At 36.9% G+C, this 20,783-nt stretch overlaps 1 protein-coding gene across 21 annotated transcripts in view; it reads right to left on the bottom strand.

Annotated features, from left to right (window-relative positions):
- Positions 1-20,783, bottom strand: part of PTPRD (protein tyrosine phosphatase receptor type D) — a 1,875,931-nt gene that overhangs the window by 163,314 nt on the left and 1,691,834 nt on the right. For 20 of the 21 annotated variants that reach the window (XM_081152197.1, XM_081152196.1, XM_081152194.1 and 17 more), the window contains 4 exons: positions 17,329-17,439; positions 13,688-13,957; positions 10,116-10,697; positions 1,028-1,161 (listed from right to left, as the gene is read on the bottom strand). In XM_081152197.1, coding sequence (XP_081008323.1) covers positions 1,028-1,161; positions 10,116-10,697; positions 13,688-13,957; positions 17,329-17,439 — 1,097 coding nt within the window. The remainder of the gene's footprint in view (positions 1-1,027; positions 1,162-10,115; positions 10,698-13,687; positions 13,958-17,328; positions 17,440-20,783) is intronic. The other variant, XM_081152189.1, reaches the window with a different exon arrangement.

Genomic DNA, 20,783 nt, shown 5'->3' on the forward strand with positions numbered 1-20,783 from the left:
AGGTATTCCTTGTTAGATCTTAGGGGCTTTTTAGCTTTGTGAAGTTATTTTTAAGATAAAGAATCTTATAAGAGGTAAAATAAAATGGCTTGTGTGGACTGTTTTCATATGTAGTTTTACTAACATTCTGTCTAAATGTTCCCTGTTGGAAATTATAGTAACAAAAGACACATATTACTATAATATATTCCCTTTCTGAAATGTTAGGTGTATCTTAATAACTGATTTCTAGAATCTATTCAAAGTGCATCCAATAGACAGTGTACCTTTAATGGTTATGAACACAGATTCTGGTAACTGACTGCCTAGATTCAAATTCTGGTTCTGCCATTCAGTAGCATGACACTTTGGGATAATTATTTAACACTTTTCTTTACCTCCATTTTGTGATATGTGAAATAGATTAATAAAAGAGCTTGACCCATAGCACTGTTGTAAGGATTAAATGAGTGAAACCCTGAAAACACTGCCTGTTCATGTATTAGCTTTTCTGATTTTTCTCTTTTCACTGACTATCAACTATTTCCAGTCTTCTACAATCTACTGTTATTTTATATATACTCATATCATATCATAATTTTTGGCATACAAATAAAGATTTGCTTTGGGGCATCTTTCTCTAAAACAAGTTTGATCAAATTCATCTACTGAAAGCCGTGGAGCTTATTTAGTTATATGTCTAGAGTGACTTAAGTACTTTAATGCAGAAGAGAAAAAAAGTCCCCAAGCCTCATGAGGTATGCTGTTTTATAACCTGATACTGCATAAATAAGTGGGAAGCTTGAATAGAAACTAGTTCTGCTAGGCCAACAGCAGTTTTTTGTTTTGTTTTGCCCCTTCCCCCAGCAAGTCTCCAAATACCGTTTCAAATTTTTGGGGGGTCAAGTCTCTCTTTTAATGCTTAAGTCTTTTCTACCAAGGTCCTCTATAGATACCTGACCTTTTTACAGAACGCGGGTAAGTTCACAAAAGTGGAGAAGTGCCTCAGAGCAGGGACCGATTCCAAAGGAGACAAGCACGGCCCTACCTCCTCCCCGTGCTCCCCGTCTTTGTAGACCAGTTCATAGTTGGCGATGGTGTCTGAGCGTGGAGGTGTCCAGGAGAGCAAAATACTTGTTTCAGACTCAGGCTCTGCTTTGAAGTTCAGTGGCTGCCCTGGTACTAAAAACAGGGAGGCAAAGGATTGAGCTTACCATCGCCATAAACAGAAGTTTTCATTAGTGCATCTGTTTAAACCCTTCAGAACACGGCCTCATGCATCGGCTCAATGGGGCGCTAGGTCCCTTACAATGTCCAGGTAAACTTGTGCATATAAAGCCCATTTTCCTCCTCCAAGGAATAAGAACAATATTATGAATATTGTCCTTGCTCTTGAACGGTACCATATCCCTACAATATGCAGAACTAGCAAATATAAAACATACTAGACTCTGAATTCAATTTTACAAATAATACGATTATTTACTTCATAATATTGTTGCACATAACCAATGAGATGATTTATATAACGCACTTGCAATAAATATTGCCTAAATCGTAACAGTTATTAAATAAACACTAAATGCATAAAAGTTACTGCTATTTTGCAACTAAGTGGGAATTGATTCTCTAGCACTGCATTTAATGTTCAAAGCTATTTCTAGTTAGGCTTATAAAATTCCACCTTCACTGCATTAACAAACCTACAAGCAACCAGGATCACTTAGCATCTTTTTTCTTACCAACCTATGTTTTAAGAAAGAGGTTTAAAAATAAAAAGATAAAAAGCTATCACAAATAATGCCTTCTAATTCTTAAATGACTTCAAGTGACTTAATACACTAAATCTAATATAAACTTAGCATTTTCTCTAGTGAGAGAGAGCTAAATTACTACACAAATAAAAAAGTTTATACAATACACTTATTATTAGACATACACTAATTTAATAGAGGTCTTCTATAATTCTCATATCCTTCATGTAACTCATGCAATAGACAATTTGAAAAAGCTACATATCAGATGTAATAATGAATGGGACATCTATCCAGTTGAAAACACCTTGCTCAAATGTTATATTAGAATAAGTTTACTAACCCCAATGTCCAGGTTAACGCCTGGTTCCCCTCAGGCCCTCCATCTATTATTACACACAAGGCTAATGAACTTGGGGGCATCGCGGGCACACCGAAGCCTGCATTGCTCTTGGCCACTGTCTGCTCTGATTGGTTGGTGCCCATCCTTTGATGGCCATTAAAATTTTTGACATTACCCCTGATATTGTGGCATGTTTCAAAGTGCGATAGCTGAACAGATGCCCATGTTTCTATAAATTCATATGAAAATTCAGTGTATATTTAATAAGAACCAAGAACAATGACATGTACTTCACACCAGAGGGGAAAAGAACACCTAAAGCATTTTTGGCAAATAAGCATAAACATTCAAAACCATATAAAATAATGCAGTTTGTAGCTAATAAATAAAATCAATTTATTAAATAATACTCAAGCTATCATTTTCATAAGAAAGTCTTTTGGAAAAACAAAGTGCATTCCTCTTTTCCTTTTGTAATCATCTCTCTATAGTGTGATTTAAAAATTGCCTTTTGTTTAAAGAGAGATGAAAGCCTAGAGGGATCTAGCAGAATGGTTTCTAGGATCCCTACTTATCATTTTATTCCACTGCCTGCTCTGTTAACCTGTGGGTTTGTATGCGTGTGTGCATATCTGCGTATCTTTGTGTGTGTGCATGTGCAAGCAAGCACACACACGTTTGGATTGATGCTTAAAGCCACCAATAATCAGTGCTTCATATTTCTAATTGCAGTCATCGTCTTTTCTCCCTTTTTGTATCACAGGCCTTGAGATACTCATTAATTTGATGCCTCTAGGAATGTACTTTCTGAACAGGGTAACAGCATTTTTTTTTTTTAAGTACCTGCCCAGTGGGTGACCTAACAATCTTTCAGACTGAGAGGTGGAGACAAAAGAAGATAAAATATCAAGAGCAATAGGAGAAACAGAGGGAAATAAAACACAAATAGGCAAACCGCAAAACAAATAGCAAATGTATTACCTATAAAAGAGAAATACCAAAAGCACTGGAAGCAGCAACAGTGGAAGCCAAGAATTATCAGACAGGTGGGGAAATTATGACTGGATTCTAACATTCAGATAGTGAGAGGGTTTCTCAGCCTAAAACTATAGACACACACACACACACACACTACACACGTATGTGTACAATCACTTCTTTTCCTCTAGTTTTATTCCTTTTTTCTTCCCTCCAACTTCCACAAGTCTAGGGAAAAAAGAAAGCCTGTGATATAAACCAAACCAGAATACAGCATTGTCAAGAATTTAAAACACAGACAGCATTGAAGGGCTGCTCTCAGGATAATAACTGCTTGTTACGTATTTCCTCCCTAATTCTAATAATAAATTAAGTGACAGTGATTGAAAACATCTTAGAAATCTAATTAAGTTTTGCTTACTTAAACTGTTTATTTCTTGCTTTTAATTTGTCTTGAACGAATTCCCGGTAGGTCTCCATGTTTTATCCCTGTTTAGTGACACAAACTTCATCTGACTCTCTAATCCTGTTTGGTTCTATCAGGAGCCCGCTCCTTCTAAATAATGAATCGCACAGGCCCGCCAGTCTCAGAGCATGTCCTCTCTGTTTTATTCGTGTACAGCGTAAGCAGTGGCCAGAAGGCTTAATGGAAAATCTCTTACACTAATATTTAAGGGGATCTCCTCTTCTGTCTCCACCATCTCCTTCTTTTGAAATAATTTAGAGGGTAATTTAATTTAGTAGATTTTAGAGTTGTGGTAGAAACACGAATGCCTAGAGGTGTCAGGCAGGTCCCTTAGATGAATGACTGCAGAGGCCACGTGGGACCAGGAATCAGTTGGACAGTGCCTGGCGCACCTGAAGGAGTCCCTGAGGGTCAGCACCAGGAGATTGCTGCCTTTGGAACATGGGCCCCATCTTGCCCAAGCTTCTGATTTTTCAACAGAAGTTGATAATGAACCTTCTGGGTAAAACCTTTCAATTTTTTATAATTGGAAATTAATTAATTAAATTAATTGAAAGTTATTTTAAAAATACTGTGTGGGGCTAAATGTGCCTACAGATGAAACCCAGCCTATGGATCCGTGCTTTCAAAGACCTTTTTATTATATCAGGGTCTTTCTAATGAACACCTTAAGGTGCCACTATTCAGATTTTCTTAGGCATTGCAGGTTTACCTACAGCTAAAGATTCCCCAGGGATCTTTAGTCATTACTGAAACAACCATAATGAAGCTGAGACTTCAGCAGAAAAAAAAAAAAAAAACAAGCTGTGAAATTAATGGATTTATTTTTATATTCCTCAAACATAGTTGTCCTAATGATAATAATATATGTACATGAAAAAACTTAGGGGACTCCGAACTGTCATATTTACTCTGCTTAGAGGCACAGGGAATGCCTCATCATCTGTCAATTGGAATTTTATACCAAATATTGTGGCAACTGAGGTTCTAATTAAGACATGTTACTATTTCTGTTTTATGCCCCCTACATAAAAACACATAGATGTAACATTTTTAATGCTCTCAGTCTTTATACCCCAAACTTATTGCCATTCACTTCTTGTTACCTATGTCTATTTTATTTAAGAGCTTTTCTGTCTAAAGTTCACAGTAACTCATGAGCAAATAAAAAGAATCCATCCAGAAACATACATTCAATTATTCCACATTAAAAATGGAAATGTGATAATACTGGCCATAAGCCAAATTTAGAATTTAGATGTAAAAAAAAGGAAATGAAAGCAGAAATACAAATTTTTTCTTTAAAATTATATGTAAGAAAGCCTTATATTCTGTAAAGTGGTGTCAATGCTATATTCTTCTTGATTTACTTAATGTCCGAAAGGAAATACATATATGAGCTATCAATTTTCTAAAATCAGATAATAATCCCATTGACAAATATAAAGTATATTTACATTTGTAGTAGTAGCAGCAGTACTACTACACTCTATATAAATATCTGAAGGCAACTCAAAGACGGAGAATGGAGAATAAAGTCAAGAAATGAAGAAAAAAATGTGCATGTCATCTGAAATGCTGATAATATTAAAAGAGATCAATACTTGAGGCAAAACGTAGAGCATATTCCTCAAGAGAAAAAGCTTATACATATGAAATGGCTCAACCACCACTTCGTCAGCCATTTATAAATATGAAATATTACCAAAGAGACTAGAAAGCCCAGTATTGCTAAAATATCTAGTACTTTAATAAGGTACATATTTCAAAATGTGTGTACCTAGAATATTGATAAGCTATAAAAAAAAACAACAGCCAGAATTATAGTGGTAGTAAACAAAATTCAAAACAAGGAGTCTGATTTGTAAGTGCCATGAATATATCACTGAAAAAATAAGTAGTTAATACACAAGCACCTGCACAAATTTTACTCCCAATTGTCATTAAATATAAATAAGAAAAAGTTAAATTTTATTACAGTTGTATTTATATCCACAGCTCCTTTACTCATTGCTAAAAGTATTTAGAGAAAGCAGTTAAATTGGGCTCACATTTTGGCTACTGGAAGTCAGTCCCTTTTTAGTTTACTGACATTGATGGCCTGTTGACATACACTAATAAAATGATTTTTAAAGTTCTAGAAAGCTAAAGTACAACATCTCTAAATGTAGTTTTATACCAGTTTTTGCAATGCCCAGAATCTGTAGTAGAATCACCTTCTTCAAAGTGTTTGAAGTTTATAATACTCATCAGTATTTAGTTAGCAACTGTATATAATTCTTTTCCTTCCAAAGACCTATATTATTAAGATGCACATATATATATATCAGTACACTTTTCCCAAGAATCTATTAAGTGTATAAAAGAATTAGAGGTAAAATATGTTTTCTAAAGAAAGTTAAAAAAAAAGACATCAGCATTTAACAGCTCTAGAATGCCTCCAATAAACATGAACATCACACAACATATATTTTAGTGTATTAGGTTTAAGATGTAATTTATTACATTTCATTATCAGGGTCTTATTTGCAATTTTATAAAATACATAGTAACCCTATGATTTTATTAGAATTATCTATAAAAGAAAACTATATAACAGACTTCCTTCCCTAATGTGTTATCTAATAGTGGAGATCTTTTTCTAGAACAATATAAATACTTCCTTCGTAAATGACCATGTATTCCACACATTTTCAAGATGAACTAGTTGCAAATGACTATCATGCCAGAAGTTATAGCAATGGAAAATTTGGAAGATTAACTCACATGTCTACAAAATAATTATTTAACCAAAATTTTTCACATTTAAAACCATTTAAAGAATACTTAATATTTTCAACTACAATAATACTTGTAATTAAGGGGAAATGTTGACCATAAAATAGATATTTTGATTTTCTATGTTACCAGAAATGTACAAATTATAGCAATCCCCTATTTATATTAATATGGATGACAGTAAACTTAGATAAGAACAAAGATTATAAGTTCCCTCTTAAACTCACTTTGTTCTAAATACGGTTTAAGAGTCTGATTTTAAACAAAAGTAGAAATATTAGTGTCAGGGAATTAAAGATACCAAGATGAAATGAATATATTTCAGATAAAACACATAAAAGTTTGTATCTCTGTGTATGTGAAATTAAAATACACTTCAGAAATTCATACATGTTATCCATCAGTAAGTTTTCATAGAGAAAAGGTAACATTTCAATGAAAATAATCATGTCTAAATTTTATATAACCGCTCTAAAATATTTCATAATGGTTTATGTTCTTGCCTAGCAATGATCCTAAGAATTAGCTAGTCAGCAACAAGAAAAAGGAGCAGCTCAGCATTAATTATATCAGGATCTAACATCATTGTATCTGGCAGTTATCCACTAACATCAAATGGCCTTTGTTAATTAAGCCCAGAAAACAGATCAGATCATTGTGCTATTTCAGAGGGTTTTCTCAGGCTATCGATCTTGGCAGGCACAAGTCATTATGTCATCATATATCTTCTCAATCAATGGGTATTAAAAGTACAACTATTATGAAAGGTTCTTGGAAATATCTTAATGTATAAAATGTCCAAAAGAGACTGGGAACAAGTATTTTAATATATTTGTGACCCATTCATCTAGATTTCTCTAAGTTCAGAGTGCCTGGATCACATTAACTCGATTGCCCCCGTCATAATACTACCTTCACTGAGTTATGATTTATGTCACATTATGTCTGCTGGTAATACAGAAAATCAATAAAAAGTCTATTTAATCATCAGTTCTATATCTTTCAATAAACTGTGACCAAAGGCATTATTGTCTGTTATTCCGTGTTCTGAATATAAGCATTCTCATGACTCCCAAAGATTCTTATGTTTTGGTTGAATTTATTTCCAGAAAACTAGTTGATTTCTAAGATAGCTAAACCCTCCTATCATCAGGAAAGAAAGTTATGAAGCATTATAGGTTTCTATGTTTAAATCTGTTAGAAAAGTTTAAACCAAATTTAGTGATCGAATATAATAACCTTCTATAAAAAAGGTATTACTTCTACTTCTTTCAGATAAACTTATTTTTTTATATCTAAATGGCTTAACACACTCTTGTCCCGGGATAATCTAATAGCCACCTCAAGTATTGCAGAAGTAAATTATATATAATTCTTAAATAAAGATGTGAATAAATGACACACTGTATTTCCTGTCGCTACTTATTTATTAAGCACCTTGTGGGCACAAAAACCGAGCAGGCACTAAAACTGTAACATTAGCAAATTATTAATTGAACAGATAATGGTGCTTAGAAGTATCTAGGACACCTAGATTTAAATTCTGCTTTGTCATTTACAACCCTTATAACTCAAAGCAAGTTACTGACTCTTTTTATCTTCTTTGATCCCCAATTTACTCATTGGCAAATGGGATAGTTCCACATCTACCAAATTGGGTAGCAAGAATTAATATATGCAGAGTTCATAGCAGAGTGCCCAGTATATTTTAGCTGTTACGATGATGGTGATGATAATTATATATTAGTCATTAAGTTATAAAATGTTTCTGTTCATTGTCTAATCTATAGCTCTGTTATGGATTTAAGTGTGTCTCACAGATATTCACGTTGAATCCCTAACCCCCAGAACCTCAGAATGTTACTTTATTTGGAAACGAGGTTGTGGTAGCTAATTAGTTAAAAGCACTAGTTTGACCCTAATCCATTATGACTGATATCCTCATAAAAAGGGAAAGTTTGGACAGAGACATGCACACAGAAAGAATGACATGTCACAATGAAGGCACAGATCAGGATGATGCTTCTATAAGCCAAGGGACAGCCGAGATGGTCAGCAAACCAGAAGAAGTGAAGAGAAAGTGCCAGAACCTCCCACCCCACTCTCAGAGGGAACCAATTCTGCTGACACCTTGATGCTGGACTTTTAGCCACTAGAACTGAGAGGCAATAAATTCCTGTTGTTTAAGCCACCAGCATGTGGTATTTTGTTACAGCAGTCCAACAAAAGGGATAAAATCCCCAATCTCTATGAGGCAGTTCTTATGTTAGATGAGAAAACTGAGGTTCAGAAAGATGAAGTAAGGTGTCCAAGGTTACAGAGCTAAACATCGTAGATTAGAATTCAAACCCTGATTATGTTACACCAAGGCCAGAGATTTTTAAAATAACACAGCTGAAAAATCAGAAAAACTAAAAGTGGATTATAGGGATATGTTCTTCTCATATACTTTCTTATATCTTATAATGGTCATGGAGCTGCTACAATGGTATAATATAAAATAATCTCATAACAGTCAACCACCTTCAATCAAGAAAAAGAAAAAGATTCATAGATATCTGTATTTTCCAACGAGAAATGTATGAAAAAATCTACAGTATTTTTCTGCATAATTAATAAAGCAAATAAATACAAAAGAACTGCAGAAGCCAAGCAGGGGAAATATATGGATAGTTTTTAGTGTAACTGTAGTAACAGTTATTTTTATAGTTATCTTTCATACCATCTGAGAACATAATAAGTCCTTGAACAAACCAGTAAGAACCAAATAATGGTATGAGAATATAATAAAGCCGAGTGAGCTGTATGTAGTTCTGAGATTCCTAGTGGCCAGGGCACATGGCAAACAGTCATGTGATTCACAAAGCTGATGACATGAAAACAGGTCAGTGATCAAATGGGTTTATTATCTAGTTCTGATCCCTGAGAAAATTCACTAATTCATTCCCAAATTACCAATGAGTTACATACCTCTAGATCATAGATACTAACTCCAATAATATGGTTCCTATGTAGATGATCAGAACAAACCAGTGGCTTGCTGCCAAAACACTCCTAGAGTAATGCAAGTTTTAGAGGAGCCACGGCTATAAGGAGCCAAAACAGTAGCTCTCAGAAGTTCAAGGCTATACTTTAGAAGAAAGCTGCTATGTTACATTCCCAGCCCAAGTCAAAACTGATCACTTCAAGTCAAAGACCAGGGAGGTTTGATATCCTCTTATGAAAATAAAACTACCGGCAGGGCCAACTTTTTCTTTGTAAAATAGTTTGGCATCTGCTCTAATACCCAGTAAAATGGATGAAGCAGATGCTAAAGTTTGATCTTAGATCTTAGTAACTGTCTTCCTTCACCCCTGAGGCCACACAATGAGAAAAAATCAAAAATCCATTAGGAGAATATTTACTGTTAAGCAAATGGCTTCCCGGCAAATTTAAGCCATTTAAATATCCAAGGCCCCCTGACAAATGGTTTTATTTTTAACTTTATGTTGACCCATTCAATCTTTTACAAATTGAATAATTTTTGAGACTATTCTCTCAGATTATAAAAAAAGAATAGTTCTTTTCTTTTCAAAATGCTGCATGGAGGACACATCCATCCATCTCACGCAGGAAAGTCTACAAGTCATTTGGGTTCAAATGAAAAGGACAGGATGCTATATGCATTCTTCTACCTAAAACTATTATTTAGTGTTTCAGGTGTCCATGCCTGTTTCCCTTCCAGATTAAAATTGAGAATATCTTTGTTTTTGCCCTTCCCACCTGTTTGCATCAACTCCTGCCTCCTGCCCTACTCCCCAACCAGAACGAGACTTACCTCCTGTCTGCGTGATGACTTGTATGTCACTTGAAAGGGGCCCATCCCCAATTGAGGTAAAAGCCAGGACTTTGACAGAGTACGTTTTCTGGGGGACCAAGTTGCCGATAGTAGTGATCTGGCTGTCAGCTACGTTGTGTTTCATCCAGTTGTTGACGTGCTGCGTGGGGTCCATGGTGTAATAGACTCTGTACCCCTGGATCTGCCCGTTGGGCTCCTCGGGCTCCTTCCACTGCACCAGGATGGTGGTGGAGCTCAGCATGCGCGCCTGCACGTCGCGGGGGGCGCTGGACGGGGCCTGCTCCGAGGTCTGCGTGAGCACCGGCTCGCTGGGAGGCCCCCGCCCGATGTTATTGACGGCCACCACCCTGAACTCGTAATCCGAGTAGGGGCTCAGGCCAGCGACGCTGTAGCGGGTGGTGGCCACCCCATCAATTTCTTTGTAGGGTTCCTCAGAGTTTTTAGGTTTATGCTGAATGATGTAGTAAGAGACGGGCTCAGGGTTCCCAGAGTCCCACGTCAGTGTGATGCTAGTGGCCGTGCTCTCGGTCACCACAGGAGTTCCTGGAGGTTTGGGTAAGGCTGGCGGGGGGAGAAAGAAAAAGACAGTCACTACCCAGCATCTCGAGGATGTTGTAAGAATCCATAAACTCTACTACTGAAAAGACAGAATTATGGATCTACTAAAGACTTATTAGATGAAATTAAAGCAAAGATTAGTGTTCAAAATGGTCAGGAAAGTACAGCAAGATATGCACGGGGAGCAAGTCTGATTTTACTAGGGGGGGCACTCTAGCACCGTATTTGGGGGCTTGTATCCAAACCCACCGCTTATTAGCTATGTGATCCTGAATGTGTTGCTTAACCTCTCTCTGCTTTAGTTTTCTCATGTGAAAAATGAGAAAAGCTGTATTATTGGAATTGTACAGTTGGGTAACTCTATTTCATGGGTTTGCTCTGATGATTAATGAGCTAATCCAGTAATGTCCTTAGAATGTATCTGGCACCCTCAAAAAAAAACATTATTTGCAATTATTACTATTATTATAAGCTTGGCTAATTAGCCTGTTGCTTTAAGATATAAATGATATAACTAAATACCAATAAATGTTGAAAATAATATACTGCATCTATTTTGGAATATATTGAGATGGTATTAAATTGCTATGGAATAATAATATCCATATTGTTTTCCAGTTGTAAGACATAGGTAACATTACTAAAATTTTCCTGTAAGTAATCTAACCAAGATATGAAAAAATGAATAGTAATTTTGAACTAATTTCAAAGTCATGTTTTTATTTAATATTCAAAAATGCTGAAGGAACTAAATTAAAGCATATTCACAAATCACTTTTTTAAAGTAATATTATAGAAAAAGGTGAAGGAATTAAGCCAAAAAATAAGAAAAACTCATAGATAACAGTATGGTGATTACCAGAGGGGAGGAAAAATAGGGTGGAGGGAGGCAGAAGTGGGTGAAGGGGGCATAAATGGTGAAGGAGGGAGACTTGACTTGGGGTGGTGAACACACCATACACCATACAGATGATGTATCCTAGAATCGTACACCTGAAACCTATATAATTTTATTAGTCATTGTCACCCTGATAAATCCAATAAAATATAAAGTATTATTGTAGTAGCATGCATTCTATATTCAGTCAGGAATACCTGAGATTATAGCTATACACAAATATGTGCAATTAAATCCATCTTTTAGAGACCCATCTTTTTCCTTTTAGAAGAAGAACACAACTCAAAATGCTGCTAATTAAGAATCCCAACCATCTACATTGGTGACCTCATACTTCAGTGCCTTACCCTGGACAGTGATTCTCAATGGTAGAGTTATTAGGAGAGAATACACCACCGACTTTTTGGGGAAAGCTGAGAAGGTAACGCTCATGTAAATCAGCCCTTTAGCACCCCTTCTTCCTTGGTGATATTAAGACAAAAGCACAGTACTCCCCAGAATGACAGCTTTTCATGAGTAGCAAACTTGTACCTCGTAACTGCTGGATCCCCAATATGAAGAACACTGCCTAGCCCTAAGTGGGTTTTTCGTTAAGTATTATTAAATGACTGACTGACTGACTTGAGTCAGTACCCATCCTCCTCACTCTCTTCAAGTTGCTGTTTTTGTTTTGGTTCACATTTGTCTTCAAGAATCACCCTAACATTTTTATTTTTGAGGTAGGGAAACAGCAAGAGGTAGGAAAATAAAAATAAGAAGCTGAGCAAGGTATTAGCTTAATGTGACTCCTGCTTTTGAATTCCTGAAGGTTTTCAGTAAATCTTCAAATATTTAACCTGAAATGGTTATTATGACAAAGGTGATTCACTATTTGCGTATCACTCTAAGAACTAGAGAACAATAGTATCTGGCCAAGGCATTTTACTAATAATAAAAAGACATTTACTCAAATAATATGGCCTGGCATGTTTTAAGGAAGTAGGTAATCCTAATTTTCCCTAGATGTCTCTCTGAATTTTTAAGGCAAGTAAAAATATTGCTAATTAAAGGTGTATATACTGATATTTAACAGACATTATTTGTTTTGCTGAGTCACATTTATGTATAGAACAGGATTTGTGTCTTATGTACAGATAAGTACAAATATGCTTAATACAGTTAAGAATAAGCAATGTTACTATTTTAAATGATTCATTGTTGCCAATGGTGTGTGCCTTTGTTCTTTTATCACATTATTGATTTTATAAGGCATATATTGGAGATATATATGCTTAGTTGGAGATATAGCACCAACTATAATATGCATTTTGCATTTCTTAGGATTAAACTTCCTAGAAAGAGAAGACAATGTGTGTTCATTTTGCAACAGTTCCAGATATTTGCAGAAACTTCAAGTCTTCTTCAGTTGACCCATTTTGCAAAAGTGGTCTAGACATGTATAAACACTGGGTAAGAACAATACCCTCATACACTTTTTTCTTTCATTCAAAAATATCTGTGGAATATAGTATTTTGGTTATATTTAGTTCACTTATTTAAAGGACAGAACATTTCTTGAGCACTTCATCAATCCTAGGTAAAAGACAAAGCTAAGAGAGAACCTAAATCCATTTGCAGTTTGCTTTTTAAAGGTAGGGCCCATTAAAAAATTTTAAAGCATCTATTATTTATCCATGTTAATTGTAACTCTTTCTTTTTTTCCATCAGGGTTTTTTACATTTAGTAAAACTTGTCTGGATTTTTCTATCATGTGACTATTATCACAGTTTTGGATTAATATGAAACATGTAAGCTTCCGTCCTTCCATAATCCTTGATTATGTCTAGCATTCCTCATTCTGCCTGCTTAGTTGCTGGGCCCAGCCTGTTGTTAAATATTTTGATGATTATTGCTTCTTAGAATACTTTTAAGAGGGAAACTGCCTACATAGATATGTGTATCTCATGTGATGCCACAGATATAATTAGACTATGACATCTAAAACAAAGAACAATAAATTGATCCATTTTAGAAATCCAAGGACAGACTTTATAGAGGCATTAGCCAGGTGACTTGAATGTGGCCAGAGCCCCAAAGCCTGTACCACTGAGCATACCTTTGACAGTGATCTGTGCTATTGCTTCAATGACACCCAGTGTTGACATCGCCACACAGGTGTAATTTGCTGACTGTCTTACATCGTTCAGCTCTAAGACATTTCTTCCTATTGGCATATCATCTTCAGGTGTCAGATCTTCTGCCCCCAACATCCACTTCACATAAGGCATTGGTGACCCCACGGCCACACAGGTGATATTAACACTTCCACCTGGCATGATTTCATGATTAGTGGGTGGGATAGAGAATCTTGGTGGGACACGGCGAACTGGAACAAAACACAAAGGAAGATGATAAAATATACAAGGCAAGAAAAAAATGGCTTCTTAAACACGTGACATGCACTGTACAGACACAATTAAACAACTAGAACATATTGTGGGTTTTCCATAAACAAAACAAAGGAAAACTGTGGGTAATACAGACCATACAAGTATGGTATGTGTATACAAACAAAGAAATTATTTAATTTGGTCATTAATATCTTAGACACATTCATACAAAAGTTGATTCAGACCTACAAGGGCTCCACAAAGAAACTATCTACAAATTAACAATACACAAACATCATGCATAAGATAAACAGAGACATATACATATATGCATATCACAGTGATTCTATGCATGCATGTATATGCGAAAAAGGGGGCTGGAAAGTCACCAGCAGGTTTAAGTTGGGTATCAAAACCAACTTCCGTGCTGTGGACTTCCAGGTGCTGTGAATGCAGGTGTGGGGCCACACTGTCACATCCCAGCCCCAGAAAACATCATCTGGAGTACAGTGAAAGTACAGTTTATTTGCTTTCAGACTCAGAAGATGCAGCCTCAAAACCTCACACTAACACTGGAACAAACACAGAAATACATACATACATACATACATACATATCGATTTACAGTCACAGAAGAAGAAAAAGCCAACGCCAGCAAAGATACCAAACTGGGCCATGCAAGGCATGCACAGGACGGCGTCTCCGGGCCAGTGCTTAGGACAATGGGACACTCTCTGGAATCCAGGACAACGACGACAGAAGAAATAACAGGTAACAGAACTAGACACACAGGGAGGACGTCAAGTACAGGGATTGAGGCAGGAATTTAGGGGGTGACAGGGTTGTCAGTAGGAAGATATTCGATTAAGCCGGGTCATCAAAGGTAAGGATGGCACTTTTAGAAAGGGAGCTGGGTGTTTCACATTCAGGATTCCACTCAGTTCACAGCTAAGGTAAAACACACAGACGATGACGACAAAATGCGGTGAGCATCTTTTCAAGCCTATATTCAAACTGAGGGACACCGCGGCTACAACATACGGTGGGACGGGACGTTCGGAGAAGGGGTCCTATTGTAACACCACGACACGGTAAAAATGACCAAGCAATCACAGTTCAGTGTTCCTGCTTCGGATAATCTGCATGTTTACATGTCAAGTTTAAGTACATGGTACAGGGAAAGGGTAAGAGACACAGGTTTCATCTTGGGCTTTTACTGGCAAAATCTTACACCCTGAGTATTTTAGATCAAGAGGAAATCGTTAGGAGCATAGTTTCGATAACAGATACAGTGACTTTTTAAAAATCGTCAGTCGATTAATAAACAAACAACCTCATAACCCCAAGAAGATAATAGTAAGTAATTCTGTCTGTCAACTTTTTGGCTGCACTTAAGGTTGAGATAAACCTCCGCTGATGGGAGAGGGCTGGCTGCGATGGCCTCAGGGGTGAAGGACAGGCACAGGAGAAGTAGAGAGAGAGCTACGCATGCCTCCTGCAGCCAGTTCACAGGTTACACAAAGCAAGCAGGAGCCAGTGGAGACTCTGAGGTGTCAGAGAGCATATCGAGAGAAATGGAGGAGTTTAGTCTTCATGCTTGGGATTAGGGGAACAACTACAAAAAGTCATTCTATGGGCAGCAGGCATCCCTGTGAGACAGAAATTAAAGGTGGGGCGGGGGGTGGAAAGAGTGGAGCAGGAAGGAAAGCAGGAACACTGACCAAGTTCCCCGGCCCTGAGAGAGTTGTGTCCCCAGTTACCATGCACCCAGGTACAGTCTCCCCCGCCATGCACCACAGTCAGGCACCGCCAGCGAGCACCAGAAGCCACAGCCAGGGCATTCTCTGCTGGAACATACCATCGACCAAAAGGAGACCACAATGCAGCTACATTCATTTCATTTGTATTCTTTGTTATTGGCTTAATGAATAGTTTTGTAAGGTGGGGAAAAAGTAAAAAACACACCAACCTTCTCGCAGCTCTGAGGGATGTAGGGGGTTTGATGCAGAACACAATGAAATGAGGGAAGGAGAGAAACAAGGGAAACACAGAGAGAGTAAAAAGGCCAGATCAAGGCTTTCAACCGCTACTTGAACATTTTCAGTCGCTCTAGTTAATCCTGCCGGCCTCCGCTGAGAAAGTGGGCAATGCCTCACGGCCTAACGCCGCATCGGAAACAATAGCTAGCGTCATTTTGAAATTTTTCCATTGAAAAAGGGGATGCATGCCTCATGCAGCAAAGGAGGTTGCCACTGTGAGAAAAAACATCAAGGGGCTTTCAAAGAATTTGGAGAAGAAGCGGTGTTCTTCTTGTCTCCCACCCCGGGCTCCAGAGAAACACGGGAGCGCGAAAACAGCCCCACGGAGACACGATCATCTCAAGCAAAAATTTCAAAATCAAGCTAGGTATTTTCCTAAGGGAACCCACCCTGCTGTAACTTAAAGCCCTCTCAGCCTCTTATCTATTCCCACCCCCGCCCACGCCTTTTGTGGTTATCCTCAGACACATAGACCTGGACCAAGAGCATCTCTACTGGACAAAAAGCTACAGGCAATGGCTTTGAAAACTCCAGGGAAGAAGAAACACTTCTTTCTAGTTGAAATGAAAAGCACAGTCATTCATAAGCTCAAAAATTTAATCACTTCTATTGCTCTTTAAGAAAATATGAAAGTATCCTCATTCCTTGTCCCAAGGACAACTAATATTTTTAAAAATATAATCAGTGTTCCATGTCAATCAGAAAATTAAACTTCGTGGAAAGTCAGTAATTTAAAAATTATATGTGTATATATATGCATAGACATATGCACATATATAATAGCAAGTTTATAAGACAGTATAAAAGGAAGAAAATACAATTGTGCTATTTGCATGTAGCATCTTTTCTTTTTAAGTTAGAAGCTTTATTCTTACAGCTCCACAGCAGAGGTCCTGAAGACATAAACACTCTTATGCTTGGAGTTGCACAGAGACTTGATTAGTAGCACACCAAGCAATTATTTCAGAGTTTTAAAAGGAAACAGAAGAGAAACAGCAACAGAAAAAAAAAAAAAAAAAAGAAGAAAACCTCAAACAAACGCAAAGCACAGCTCAATCAATGCAGTAAAAACAGAAATCAACATGTAGAAATGCAAAGATACTTACAAACGTCAAGCCTCGGGATAGATTTTGTTCAAAAGTGGTTAATTTTTTTTTTAACAACATATTTCAATTTTTTAATTCTCTATTCACTAAAAATGCTTCAGCTACTGTAACTATCAGCAAATGGGCTTGTTAAATGCTGACATAACACCCCAGATGCTGTGGGTGTCTCCACTCCCCCTGAGCCTGAATGAAGCAACGATGCCAGGGTTATGTCATTCCTACCTCTGACATATAAATTGGCAGGGGCAGAATAGCGAGTGCCCGCGCTGTTGGTGGCAACACACTCATATTTCCCTTGGTCGGATTCTTCGCTCTGTTCGATCTGAAGGGCTCCTGTATGGATATAAAATATATTGCCAAAGAGATGGTCAGAGAAGGCTTTCTCAGTCCAGAAAACTAAACCTCTTAACAATATGAAAAGCCCTGCAAAGCGAAGATCCGCTCAACGTCGATTCAATCTCTTGCTAAGGTGCACAGACAGAAAATGATGCGATGAGAAAAACATATAGAGATTATTTTTTTAACATCATCAATGCTAGCATAAGAAAACAATAGTATCTCTTTTCCCAAGCAAGAATTCTAGTCATAATTAACACTCTTATTTCCTAGACTATTAAAATGAAGATGGGTGAGACTGCTTCAAGGAAGTATGGCTTTTAAATAAAACAAAAGATTAATTTTTGGTTTTGTTTTGTTTCATTTTGGTATCAAAAGTGGCGCAAAAGATAGGTACGCTCAAAAAAAACCAGGCCGGGTTTTCAAGAAAGTCTTCTGCTGAAGAAAGCCAAAAATACGCAGCGAGCACAAAAAGGCTGCACAAAGCAAAAAATTAAAATTAGTCATTATATATTAGGAAAATATCACTTAAACAAAACTCCCTTAAGACATGCAGATTTTTAAGAAAAGAAAGACAGTTTGCCACGACTTACAATCATTTATTACGTTTGCTGAAAAACAAAGAGGAGTTGAATTAGAAGGTTTTAAAAAAGTTAAAAAGCAAGGCCTATGCCAGCAAGGAAGAGCCAACCAACCACTGCTTGAGGACCTTGAGACGGATCCCCTAAGACACCCGTGAAAATCCACCCGTGGGATTAGCAGTGTGGTGTCACAAAACCCCAAGAAAAATACAAAACAAGAATTATAAAAGAAATGCACACCAAGTCAAAGTATGAAAAACCAGCAATACAACATACCACCAAGAATACTGAGCACCTTTTGTTTCCATAGCCTGAAGGACAGAAGATCCAAAAATCCAGAGGTGAGTAATCCAAGAAAAAAAGAAGTTGGGGGAGGGGAAAAAAGCACCGCTGTCAGGTTGTAGGCGAGTGAGATCGGGTGGAAAGGGGGAGTCATTCTTTGACTTTTAAGACATTAAGAGAAAAAAAAGCATCGAAGAACAAAAGCAAAAACCTTTTGAAAGATAAAGACAAAAAGCAGACGGTCCGGGCTGTCTTCTGCATGTCTGCCACTGTTCTCCAGACCGCCTTGGCTTTGGTCCAGAACAAGAACAGCTAAGGAAGAAAAAAATGATCTTTTTTTTTTTTGCTCCGGTTGGACAAAAAAAAAAAAAAAAAAAAAGGAAAAAGAAGAATAAAAAGAGAAGAAAAAAAAAGAAAAAGAAAAAGGAAGAAGAAAAGAAAAAAAGAAAAAAAAAAAAAAAGGAGGGACAGATGATACGCTGTGACTGGTCTGCGGTCCGAGGACCCGGATATGCTTTCTTTGAAGCATATCACGACGGAAATCATCATCTTTATAACGAAAGGAATGAACAAAACAAAGAGGAAAAGGGAAAGGAAAGGAAAATCCACAATGCGAGGGTCACCGATCGGAACCAAACAGTACAGAGGAAAGAAAATAATAAGAGTCGATGGACATTATTGGGATGATTCTGGAAACAGGACAAAGATGACGGTGATGGGAGAACAGAAAGAATGAGTAAGATCATTCTGTGAACGTCAGTTCAGCACTCTTACCTCTTATTGGTGTACCACCTGGGTGGATAATATGAATGCAAATAAGATTAGAAAGAAGAAGCATTAGTACGAGAAGGAGGAGGCTAGGGCTGGGGAGAAGAGTTCAATTAGATTTACAGAATTAAATAAGGTCTTCAAAGAAACTTGAATTACTCTACTCGTACAACAGGACTATATCAGATAGTACTATTAGATCACAAAAGCAAGTTGCATGATTACCGCACAGGGCAAAGACCACAAGAGGCAGCCGCTGCGCTTCTCAGAGAAGCGGCTGAGTACTTAGGTCTGGGGTCATACAGGGTTAGGATTTATCGTATATGCCTCATTCTTAGGGGGGGAAAAAGGAAACAAACTAAACAATATTTTTTAAAGACAATTTAGAAAATACTGGCTAATCTAGTTAAGTATATATATAGATATGCATATATATACTGTCATAGGAAATACTAAAGACTAGAAACAAACACTTGACTGGATATCGTATACAACTTACTATGCTTCATTTGTGTGATATAACTTGTGTACGATTTTATTTGTCTATACAGTGTTCTTACAAAAAAACAGTGCTGTGGGTGTGTGCGTGTGCGCGCCACTACGGAGATCTGGTGCCTACACTGACAGTTAGTAAAATGCATGCCATGCATTTTATTATTAATAATAATAATAGTATTATAAGAGTCTGAATATGGAAATTAGTGGGGGGTGAAGTGCGCTTCAGAACTAAGCACTTACCAATAGATTCTGGAGATTTAAATACGGAGAGAAGAAAGACAGCATAAAAATATTATTATATTCCTTATAATTTGGTACAAATTTTTCAGAGTTAAAGCTTTATATACTAAATCATCTATGTTACATGTGAATAATTAATTCTTTATTTACAATAACAGAATGCTAATCTACACAATTCTGCTGACAACAAGCAAAAAGAGGTAGTTAACAAGACGCTTTAACATCACAGGACAGGTCAAAAGCTGAGAATTCCGGGAAGACAGGCAGTTAAACAACTTAGAATTCTACACCAATATTACTACCAATGTCAAAGCAAACAGTTTATTAGCAAATGTCCCTGTGCAATTACCTAAGGACAGGCTCTATAATTTAAGAAGTTTAGAATTACCTCTATTTTTTATCTAAAGAGAGCACAGGAATAAACTGGAGATGGGGAAGGGAGAAAAGGGCAGCGGGGGGAGAGGGAGAGAGAGAAAGCAGCAAGAGCTGGAGTCTACACCAAAAGCAGACTTCTGTAGATCCAGTCACTGGAGGGCTCAAAAATGTTCAGTGTGGGCGCACACTACTGTGGCTAATGTGTACCAATGCTCACTCATGATAATATAATAATAATAACATTAATAAAAAAATCCCCTCCTTTCATTGGTTCTTTGTTAAAGATTAAAAAAAAAAAATACATCTGGTTACTCATGATATACCATTTCTGTGCTTTATGTATTAGTGAAAAGAAAGCAGATGTGACCAAACTTACTAAACTTTGGCATTTTGATGAGTTCAAATGTAGAAACGACAGAGAAAACACACTTCAATAAAACTGATTCATTTTAGTGTTTCATATGAACATTTTGGTTTTTAATGGATATAACCATTGGAACTCCTTGCAAGTTCTGAATGAAGTCCAATGTTGAAATAAATTTGCTTCAAAAGAAAACAGAGAAAGAAGAAAGAAATAGAAAATGAATCCATCAAATA

The sequence above is a fragment of the Miniopterus schreibersii genome (genome assembly GCF_964146895.1).
Source record: "Miniopterus schreibersii genome assembly, chromosome: 11".
In the NCBI taxonomy this organism is placed as follows: Eukaryota; Metazoa; Chordata; class Mammalia; order Chiroptera; family Miniopteridae; genus Miniopterus; species Miniopterus schreibersii.